The sequence below is a fragment of the Mastigoproctus giganteus genome, chromosome 8 (genome assembly GCF_048544385.1).
Source record: "Mastigoproctus giganteus isolate SK-2022 chromosome 8, ASM4854438v1, whole genome shotgun sequence".
Lineage (NCBI taxonomy): Eukaryota > Metazoa > Arthropoda > Arachnida > Uropygi > Thelyphonidae > Mastigoproctus > Mastigoproctus giganteus.
In genome coordinates, this window is record NC_143582.1 from 54,250,680 (window position 1) to 54,263,151 (window position 12,472).

Sequence of the window (12,472 nt, forward strand, 5' to 3'; positions counted from 1 at the left end):
TTACCACTCTCTGTCTTCTGCCACTCAACCATCCCTTTATCCATAGCAGCAATTTGCCTCCAATGCCACACTTCTCCAATTTGTGCAGCAGTCTTCCATGCGCAACAGTATCAAAAGCCTTTCTAAGATCCAAATATATAATATCAAAGTTATTCCTTGCATCCAGTTCTTTTGTGACTACATCATAGTATCCAATCAAATTGGTCAGACAAGACCGGCCCTTAACAAAACCATGCTGTGTCCGAGCTATAACTGAATTCTTGTCCAGATGATCCTGCAATGCTTCTTTAACCAGTGCCTCCATTAATTTTCCTGGAACCGAAGTTAAACTAACAGGTCTATAATTACTTGTGTCAGCCTTTGATCCTCCTTTGTGAATTGGGGTTACATTTGCACATCTCCAGTCTATGGGTACCTCCCCGGAGTCCAAAGAAGCTCTCATAATTATGGCTAGGGGTTTGCTTACTTCCTTTGCTGCCTCCTTTAATATAACTGGATAGATCCCATCCACCCCAGGTGCCTTTTTTATGTTTATCCTCAAAAATTTCTCCTCCACTTTTCTCTCAGTTATTAGAAAATCATCTAGCTCACTGTCAATGTTTACTTCACCTACGACATTCCCCTTCCTGAATAACTCCTCATGTGTGAATGTAGATGCAAAATACTCGTTTAGATTGTTAGCCACCTGAGCAGCATCCTCAACTGTTGAACCATCAACATCCAGTGGACCAATCTGATTCATCCCTTTCCTTCTTAAGTTTAAATAGGTAAAGAACTCTTTTCTGTTTTTCTTTGCATCCTCTGCCAAGGATTTCTCATAATCTGCCTTTGCCTGCCTAATCTCCTTTGTGACTCGGTTACAGACCAACTTATATCTATCATAGGCTTCCATGTCACCCATTAATTTGTATGTATCCCATGCATTTTTCTTCTCTGCCATATGTCTCATTAGTTCATCTGATAACCATTTAGGCCTGAACCTTGAACAATATTTCTTGGTTGGTATGTAAAGCCTGGTAGTTTCCAAGATTAGTTCCTTGAATGCTTCCCATTTTGAATTTGCTGTTGGTAACATCATCAGTTGGTCCCACTGTATAGAATTTAAATACTGTCTCAGACCATCATAGTCGCCTTTACGAAAACAAAAACCCTTCCCTTTACCTCTGATGTAGTTACCTCCTTGAGTAAATGCCACTTCAGCACACTGTGATCACTGCCACCCAGTGGTTCCTTTATCTGCAGATTCCTAATGCATGAAGAATCACTACTGATAATCAGATCAAGAGTATTACTCCCTCTAGTTGCCTCCCGAACATGCTGGTGTAGAAAACAATCATCCAATAAATCCACAAAAGCCTTGCTAGTGTGCGAGTGACCAACCCACAAATTCCAGTCAATATCTGGGAAATTAAAATCCCCCGTTATAAGACTCTCTGATTTACTGGCCCATTCTATTTCCCTGTACAGTATCTTATTATACTCATCAGAGTCATTAGGCCTATAGCACACTCCTACTCTCAATTTTGATTTACCTATGCCTATGTCACACCAAACTGACTCGACACTGCCGTGTCCATCGATGTCGACTGGCTTCGCTTCCTTGGATTTTATGTATTTCTTAACTAATAGCATAACCCCTCCTCCCTTCCTATCCAGTGTATCCTTTCTGTAGACGTTGTACTCCCCAAATTCCAGTTCTGCATTCCTTATACAAAAGGCCGCCGTAGCCTAGTGGTCAGGCGCGCGGGTGCATAAGTACACATGCCTTGAGTGACCGGGGTTCAAGCCCGTGACTATTGAATACGGTGCTGTTTCTTGTATTCTGTCTATCTTGTGAACTCCTCTGACCGTTTGGTCGTCCCGGAGTATAAACAGAAAATTTATTTATTTTTTATTTATATCTGTGTGACACCACGTCTCTGATATCCCAACAATATCTGCCTTTGATGTTTCGAGCAATACCTCAAATTCATCAAATCTATTTACTAAACTCCTAGCATTGGTGTACATGCAAGTATACATGCACCTGTTTCTATTCTTAGCTACCCTAACACAACCCATGTGTTTACTTGTACCGCAATGACTTCCAGCAGTCTCTGAAATATCCTGCATCTTGTTTTTCAGGCTTCTGCTCATTCCAATAGAAGCAGTGCAAGAATCTCTTTCACCTCTGCCAGTGGCTACTGTTAATCTATTAGTCTTTGTCTCCCCCCAAGCTAGCAGTTTTCCGACCAACCTAACACTGCCTCGATAGCATCAGCAAATATTCTTGCACCCTTTCTAAGTGTATCCCATCCCTGTAGAAGCAATCTCTCCTGTTAACAAGTACATTCCAGGCTGAAAAAAATTCTACCCCTTGAGCCTTGCACAATCTTTCCAGGGCTGAATTGATCAACAAGGCTCTCATCATATACTCCCTCCTATCGTGTCTGGGCAGAATTGCAGACACTTTCAAATTCAACCCTACTTCACGACTTTTTTTCAACAGTGACCTGTACTTGTTAAGTAATTCCGCTGGTCTCCTACATAAGTATAACAGCAAGACAGTAAATGCACATGGTCTTTTTTTTATTCAACCACACAATGGTAAAGATATCTTCAGGTTAATTCTATGATTTTCATTAATTGTGCCACTATCTGTTGGACCAATGGTCTATTATTTACAGTTACCATATAGATTAACTCCATTATTTTACAACTAAATTAACTCCTCGGTTGATAAAATTCACCATACAGGCAGTTTTCGCTTTACAAGTCCCCGGTTTCACGATTTTTTTTTTTTCCCCCAAGTATCAACAAAATCAAAAATATGAACATTAATTGCAAAAAATGAATGCGTGGTTAGAAATGCGGAATTCATAAATAGCACATTTCCAACCACACGCGTAGCTATACAATACAGTGTACCCTGCTTTACTATATTAATCCGTTACCATCATATTGCGAAAATACCGTAATGTGAATCCAATAACACATTGCTTTTTCGTAATTCATTGCACGACTTCGGAAGTTCAAATTTTCGCTATATAACTCCCTAAAAGGTCATTTTTGAAGTGTAAATTGTATTAGTTACCAATTCAAATCATTAAACACATTACATTTTCAACGTTATCATATGTTATAAGAACCAATTTTGAATGGCTTTGCGATATTTTTCTAAAGCACATTTCTGGAAGTCACAACCATAAAACAATAAAAACAATTTGCACTTTCCAGTTTATTTGGCTTTTCTGTTACTGCAAGCAATTATAAACGGGTAGTAAACTCAATGTTATTGCATTTGTGAAAATACCAATAGCTGGAATTGTGTGGGTTTTTATGTTATTATTATGGTGAAATGTGTTTGCCCTTTACTGAAATGTTCAATCGTATAAAAAACAAATAAATTTTCAGAATCTTCACTTCATTCCTTTTTTTTTTTAAGCTTCGTAAACTTGTTACTCCGTGAAAATCGTGTTAGTTGCAATTTGTGCATTCTGTTAAAAAATGCTTATGCATGATTGAAATTTATAAAGAAAAGAGGAGATTATCTTGGAAATAAAAGCCTCTTGAAGCATTTCTGAAGAAGCCAACTCCTTGTGCAACAAACCAATGAGTGCCATGCCAATAATGAGTGATCAATGAGTGTGCATTTAGTTGATGATGATGAAGAATAAACATTTGTCATAAATAATTTATTATTACAATTTGCTTGATTTTAAAGGCTACGTTTTCATTTCTTTGGATAAATCCATCATTGTTTAAACAAACTAATTAGCTAACTAATTTCATTGTTGATAACGTAACCCCTATTTTTACCATTATGTCTATGGGAAATAAATTCCTGCTTTATGAGCATGCGCCAGGAACGAATTAACTCAAAGTCGAGAACTACCTGTACTTTCCTAAAAAATTCTGTATCTATTAATAAACACCTGTTAAACTGGAACATGGATCCTAGAAATAGATAGTTTATTATTGATTACTGTCACTTGTATATTGTTTGTTATTTGGTTTTTAGGAGCATTAGCAACTAAGGCCATATTGCTCCGGGGATATGCAGTGGTCATTCCCTGACCTTTCCGCATCCTCCGTATTTGGTGGTTACGGGCTCGAACCCCGGTCTAATCAAGAAGCATGTGCTACGCACTGCTGCTCCTGCCCATGAGGTACCGTGCTAATGTTAGTTTTAAAATACCGCTTGCCCTTCTTCACTATTACCCTTAGTTGCCTATAAGTAATTGGTGCATTAGACATGCTAGTACATGAACACAATCTATAGTTTAGCTAGAGCACGTATTATAGATTATTACTATAATACGTGTCTAGTACTGAAATAATTTTAAAGGCATAATAGTTTTAATTATATCAATAAATATATATAATATTTTTATTACTATATTTTTTATATTATAGTAATACTACATTAACATATTGGATCATCAACTCTGATGAACCAATGCAAAGTGTGCATTTTTCTCAAAGGGGATGTAACCCTTTTAAACTTTAGCAATTTAAGAAATAGCACCACCTTGCATATTAGGAGCAGTACAATTTTATTCGACAAAGGACAGTTAATATTAATTATACTCATTGTCTGACTCTTTTCTGGACTCTTAATGAAAACTGAATTAAAAAATATAAACCTTTTACAAATGCCTCTTAGTGGTCACTGTATCGAGAAGTTAGTTTTTTAAATGTGTTTATTACAATGATTAAATAAAATATGTATATACATGTCAAAAGAGTTGACTCTAATAATAACAGTGTTTGTTGAATAAAGAAAGGAAATTATTCTTTTCATAAAATGCATATTTATTTCATTTTTAAGGAAAACTACACAATCATAACATTTGAAATAAAAACCTTGGGACCTGGAAATTGCTGATTTTTGGTTAATAAATCTACCAAAACAAAATGTCAAAATTCAGGCACAGATAAAAGGAGAATGCATTGGCAGTATGGCTTTCATTTTCTGATAAAGGTTTTTATCTGATTATTTTTATTAACTACATTATTTATTTTTATTAATTCTTTTATCCCTTAGGCTACTGATCAAAATTTGAAACAAGAAACTTGGCCCATAAACTTACTGATGTGATCACCTACAAAATCAATCCAGTAATATTACACTATAATAATAAGGCAAAAATAAACAAATAAAATATAGCATTGGAATTTTTTTAATTGGTCAAGATGATTATTTTTTACTATTTTTAGATTCACTTCTACTTAATGTGATCAATACAACACTTTTCCACTGCTATGGCAGCTGCAGGAAAGCACTGCTGCAACTATTGGAGCATCTTCAGTTGCCTTGAAAGCAATACAAAAAAAAAAAAAAAAAAAAAATATATATATATATATATATATATATTCTGGATAAAGGTATTCTGGATAACAATCTTCAAGCACATAATGCAAATGTGTCAATTTATCTGACAACTGTCTTGTGTGTTGATTATGACATGGCCATAAAAAACACAGGAGAAGAGATTTCCTTGATAGTTCATGTTACTAAATTGTTAACAAAGGAGGGCATTATTTTGGTTCATATATTTTTGTAAACTTCAATTCTATTGGCAATGCAGGACTGTCATTCTTTGCATTTACTTGCTTTAAAAATTAATTTTTATTAATTGATATTGATATAATTGATATTAATTTTTAATAATCGCCAACAAATTGATATTAATTTTTAATAATCGCCATCTTCTCTGTCAACAATTATTAAAGACTGGTAAAAGAGGAATAATCAGATAAATGTCATGAATATCACTTAGGTGTTGTCATTTTAGTGGCAATGAGTACAACAGTGCAGCTGTGTTTACATGCAAATGCATATAAACATGGATATACCGTTGCAACTTTTCAAAAAATTAAAAAAATAAAATAAATTTGGTAAACTCTCAACTTCATTTGGTGCTAGCAAACTTTCTATCACGACTAAGACAAATGATACATTTACTTACAGCACTTTAAATGGAATTTTCAAAAGTATTAAATTAAATTTTGTTTAGCTTTATTTTAATATAACCATATTCAGAGAACCAATTCATCAGTGTTATCTGGAGAGCAAGGTTTGCATCTTAAAAATTATTTTGGGTCATTCTGGTTTTTAGAGGGGGGGGGTGGGTTTGGACATTCTACCTGTAATAATGTACTTTTTTTTTTTTTCTTTTCTTTATTAAAGTGTATTCCATCTCTACAATAGATTCTGTCAAGTTCAGACCATGAAAAGAAAAAACTTTGCATCTATTCTATGTTGGTTTTCCTTCCTTGCAGGAAGAAAATTTAAGAAAAATAATTTATTTCCACTGTTCAGAGCATCCCACAATGACTTACAGCAATGAGCATAAAAAATAACACTATTAATGTAAATTAAAAAAGAGAAAACAGAAATCAGTTGCATACTGGAATTTACAAATTTCTCAAAAATGCAATGCTCATTGTACCATGACCCAATGTGAGCATATGTAAAAAAAAAACAGAAGCTAAAAATGCAACAAACTACAATGTAATAAAAGAAGAAAACATAGTTGTTAAAATGTAATTACCAACATAAAACTGACATTTATTACGTACTTGTATATAAGGTACTGGAACAATAAGCCGCAAATTCCCTGTTTCAGTATAAAAATGGATGCGATTAATATAGATTCCATTTTCAGATGATGGGGTGATTCCTGACACAGCTAACAATTCTCCACTATTAGACCACTCAATTTTCATCTCTAAAATTTTTGGAGTGAAAAAAAAAAAAAAAAAAAATTTCAATACTTGACTATTCAATAAAGCTATAAAATAATACATAAAGTCAGCTTCTCAAGTGCACAGCCTCAACAATTTAATTAATGGAGCTAGTGTATCTTACAAGCAATTAAATTTTGAATTAAGATTATTATATATAAAGGACAATAATATCTCCTTATCTTGCATCAGCTGAGATGGCTGATATTCCCTCCTTCATAATACATAATAACGTCCTAGTGATTCAGCACACACTCACTATCCAATCCCAAAATACCAGAACCAACCTTTCTTCATTTATCACTTCTATTTCTGTTCTCCAAATGACCTTTTTTCACATGCATTTCCCAAAAATTAGAATCTACAGAAATTCAAATCTAATGTCAACAAGTATCTTCTGCTTTCAACCCACAAACAGTACTAAATACATTCTAATAACCTTGAAAGACAAAAAAATTCTCTGTAATGACAAAAAGTTTCCACACTGTTTTTTTACCTTATTTTTTTTTTCCATATTTGCATTTCAAAATAAAAGAATGCTAATTTATTGAAGCTATGACAAACTTGCAGGGTGACTGAGATATCGCTTGTTGGCAATACCTGCACTCATTGCCACAATGAAATTAACTTCAATTAGAAGTTCATTTCATTACACAGATATGTCTATTGATACATATGTTTACTGATATGCCAATCGCAGACAAAATTAAGATTTTACAGGCTGTAGATAATGGTGTATGTTCTAAGGCCACATCTCTAAACAGCTTGGCATTCCTAAAAGTATACTGTTCACCATTCTAAAAGATAAAAAAAAAGACTAAAAGCTTAAAGGAATCTGCTGCACCAGGTTGGATCATGAAAGGTGACGTATCTGGAGCTTGAAAAGGTACTCATGCAATGGTTAATGAAATGATGATGTGTGCAAAGGCATTCCCAGTATAAGGAAATCTTTTAAAAACACTAAAATTTAAAAGGTAAGAAATGTGGTGGTGGGAAAAGAAAAGGAGGGGGGAAGCAAAACAATGGATCACCATTCTCCTAGCACAGTGAAGCTTCCTCTCTAATCACTGGGAAAGCCAAAAAGTCTTCAGGTTTTAAAGGTTTGAAGACATTGCCAACTATACAAGTCATCAAAAATCTAGATCAGAGACAGTTTGCAAGATGAGCAAGGGGAATAGAAAAATTTTACTGGTTGCAGATAACTGTACCCTCATTGCAAAGTGAATGGCTTTTGTGCTATCAGTGTGCTCTTCAGCCACTTGAAAAAGGTGTAATCCAGTGTTTCAAATAAAAACTATCAAAGAATACTACTAAATAAAACTGCAGAAATTATTAAAGTGGCTATCTAAACTAAACTTCTTTCCACACAATCAGTATTAGTAGTGGTAAATGATACAAAGAAGCAAACTTATATAGCACTGGCAAAAGAGAAGGGGGGGAAAAAATACCATTTCAATCTGTCCATCCCTTCCTTCTAATAATTCGTATAATTTTTTCTTAAATTTATTCAGATTACCCACTTCACCAACACCAGAATTACTCTATAATTGAAAGCAAATTTTCATGCATCTATTCCTGCCCATTTTTACACCTTTCAAGATGCTGATTATCTTACAGTAGGAGTTTAACTTTTTTATTCTTCAAAAAATTTAATTGAAGATAAATCATATGCTTCTATACAATCCTGTAGACTTTCATTAGTGATTAAAAATTTACAATATAAAGAAGTAGTCAGACAGCAGGACAGATTAAGTAAGAACTTTCTTATTTAAGTAGTTCCTTTGTATTTTTGAGAATCAACAAGATGGAATAATATTTAACAATTGATGATATATGCAATGCAGATATCATTGAATTGTTAAATATTTTAATTATTAATCATTGATCAAGTACAGAGTCACTGAAACATAATTTACCTTTTAATGTTCACTTAAATTTTTTCAAAATAAACCAGTTTAACTAATGCAGACAGGCATTCTTTCTAACAATAAATTATACCACAAGGACATGGGCAGTAATTATACTGTACATAAATACTAAATACAATATAATCAGGTTCTGCCAAACATTTCCTGTATTGGCAGAAGATTTATAGTATTTGCATTTTACAATGTTTAGCCAGTTTACTTTTCATCCAGAATATATATATATATATATATATATATATATATATATATATTTGAATAACATTTAAAATAGTTGAAAACTGAATCTTTCATAATAAAAATAAAATAAAAATGTACAGCAAACATTAGAGGCAGCAAAAAGCATATTCTTCTACATGATGCTTGAAATATAATCATAAAAATAAATTAGAATAAGAATTAAAAATAATGCCAGCAGCGGCAAGACGAGCGAAAATAGTCAAAATTAAACATAACTATCAAACCAACAGAGAGGGAAGAGATGGGTAACAAGAGTAAAAATATTGCAGCAGCAACTCTCTAAGATAATTTAGAACATCTAAATGTAAGGATAATAAAATAATAATTCATTAAATTTCGAAAGCCGATTAAATAGAAATTTAACGGCACCCCCTCTGACGTGCACCAGGTCCAAATTTATGAGAAATATCACCAATAGAGATGTAAACCACTACAATAAAATAAAACAAAAATGAACCAAAAATATACTGACCATTATGTCCCATCTCAACAGAGGACCACAAGGCCAATAATGGTCAGGGAATTGCTGCATTTCGATTGCTAGACAAATCGACGCAAAGGCGAGTCGATCGAAAGATCAGTCCGCCACCCGAACTCACCTTTGCGGCGATTTTTTTAGCGATCGAAATGCAGCGATTCCCTGACCATTATTGGCCTTGTAGTCCTCTGTTGAGATGGGGGGGGGGAGGGGTAATGGTCAGTCTATTTTTGGTATATTGTTTGTTTAATTTTATTGTAGTGGTTTACATCTCTGTTGGTAACATTTCACATAAATTTGGACCTATTCACCTGATTTATCGAGCTTTGATTTCTTTCTGTGGGTGGCCCTCAAATCTATCGTGTATGACTCGCCTGTGGAGATGGAAATGGATCTCATGGCGAGACTCGTCTGCGCTGCTGCTACTGTCAAAGAAACTCCAGGTGCGTTCGACCGTGTCCACCAATCCATGCTGCATCGGTGTCACACATGCATTGCGTCTCATGGTGGAACCTTCAAGCTGTTATTTGTTATTTGGTTTTTAGAAGCATTAGCAACTAAGGCCATATTGCTCCGAGATATGCGGTGGTCATTCCCTGACCTTTCTGCTTCCTCCGTATTTGGTGGTGACAGGCTCGAATCCCGGTCTAATCAAGAAGCGTGTGCTACGCACTGCTGCTCCTTCCCACCTGGCTACGGAGGCATCTGGAACCTTCAAGCATCTGTTGTAACATCATGAAATGCATCCATCTCGTACTCCATTGTTAATATTATGTCAAATAAATGTTTGCCATTAATTACTGTCTTGTGTCATTTCTGCTTCTTGTGCCTCTGCTACTACTTTCAGATGACGTTTCCAGTTATGGGTTCCTATGCGATTCGCATTCCTTTAGATGTTACCTACCTCCCCTAAACATTTGTACCAATATTTTTGAGACACCCTGTATATTGTATATTATGTTATTTTTTGTCCCAATCTTTAAGGGTTGCGTCAAAATTGCCTAATTTTGGTTTATTTTTACTGTTAGATTTCTTAGATTTTTTAGAACGTTTATGGAGTTTGCTGTAGAATTTAACTATTCAATTTGTCATATATACAACAGTGTGCTATGTTATTATTAATAATTTTATGGTTGAATTTATTATTCAGTCCATATGGGTATAATGTTTTCAATTTCAACATAAATAATTCTTCTTGCTTAGTTCTAATGTCAGTGTTATTAATGTGTGCTAGTATTGTTATGTACATATTGCAAAGCTGTGTGCTTGAAAATGCATATATTCTATTTCTTGTTCCATATTATTACTGTGTATATTTTTGTAGTTGCTGATATCTGATCTGTGCAGCTTTGGTCTCAAAAACACTGCAAAGTAGTTTTATTTTGGTCGCATTTTCATATCTTATTTTAATTTTTTGGCCAACTATCTGTCTCTCTTTCACACCTTACTTGGTCACTTCATCCTACCATATTTCTTATCCATTTCATTGAATTCACTTCATGTATACTGCAGATTCGATAGGATTAAACAAAAAATCTTCTTCACATTTTCTTCATACCATATATATATATTTTAATAAATATAAAAATAATAGGATGTATTGATAAAACCGAACGTCTAAAAAAGAACGAAAAAGTTATTAATTCATTTAGTCGGATTATGGATCCGGAACACTACTAGTATTATTGCAGAAATACCCAGCAACCATAATGAAATACAGACAAATTTATTTGATCAGTGTATTGAGTAGTGTGGCTCAAGTGTAATTACAATGGAATAAATTGAGAATGCCTGCAAGGTAAAAGAAAGTACCTGAAATTAAATGAAATTAAGATTAACTTAAAAATAACATAAAAATATTTTTATATTATTTTTAAGTTAATCTTAATTTCATTTAATTTCAGGTACTTTCTTTTACCTTGCAGGCATTCTCAATTTATTCCATTGTAATTACACTTGAGCAACACTACTCAATACCTGATCAAGTACATTTGTCTATATATATACACACCGATGAGCCAAAACATTATGACCAGCAAGTCGTTATGCGAATTGAAGCAACTGCAGGTGAACTACGGCGCATGCTGCGGGTTGGGACACTATATAAAAAACACCTGATACTGAGCTCCGTTAATCAGTGTTACTTTTGTTCTTCAGATGAGAAAGGCAGCGGACTTAAGCGAGTTTGACAAAGGTCAAATTGAAATGGCTAGACGATCGGGTCAGAGCATTTCCAAAACGACATGGCTGGTGGGATGCTCACGGTCAGCCGTTGTTAGTACCTACCAAAAGTGGTCTGAGAAGGGAAATCCCATGAACCACCAGCAAGGTGTTGGGCGACCACGGCTCACCGATGCTCGAGGTGAGCAAAGGTTCTCCCGAATGGTATGCGGCAAACAGAAGGGCAACTGTGGTGCAATTCGCCGGTAATTGGAATGCTGGTCACAGGAGTAATATGTCACAACACATAATACAACAAACCCTGCTGAAAATGAGGCTGCAAAGCCGCAGGCTGCTACGAGTGCCCATGCTAGCCATGATTCACAGTCGACAACGCCTACAATTGCCTACGAGCATCGAAACTGGACCTTGAATGATTGGAAGAAGGTCGTCTGGGCTTATGAATCACATTTCCTGTTGCACCTTGTGGATGGCCAGGTATGTATGTGTCTTTACCTGGGGAAGTGATGGCACCTGGATGCACTGTGGGACAAAAACAAGCCGGTGGTGGTGGCATCGTGCTTTGGGCAATGTTCTGCTGGGATGCCCTGGGTCCAGTCATCTATGTGCAGGGCACTCTGACATCTACCACCTACCTAAACATCATTGCTGACCAGGGACACCCTTTCATGGTAACGGTCTTCCCCTCTGGCGGTGCCACCTTTCAGAAGGATAATGTGCCATGCCACACCGCCCGGATTGTTCGAGACTGGTTCACAGAACATGAGGAAGACTTTCAGGTATTGCCCTGGCCTCCAAATTCCCCCAGACATCAATTCCATTGAGCATCTGTGGTATGTGTTGGAACAGCAACTCCGATCTGTGGCATCTCAACCACAGGCCTTCCAGGAGTTAACGAATCTGCTGGTACCACATACCA

At 35.3% G+C, this 12,472-nt stretch overlaps 1 protein-coding gene across 1 annotated transcript in view; it reads right to left on the bottom strand.

Moving 5' to 3' along the window:
* LOC150081534 (tubby-related protein 4-like) overlaps nt 1-12,472 on the bottom strand; it is a 223,528-nt gene that overhangs the window by 122,570 nt on the left and 88,486 nt on the right. Inside the window, exon 6 of the mRNA XM_090380059.1 lies at nt 6,565-6,713. Within this exon, the coding sequence (XP_090236185.1) occupies nt 6,565-6,713 (149 nt within the window). The remainder of the gene's footprint in view (nt 1-6,564; nt 6,714-12,472) is intronic.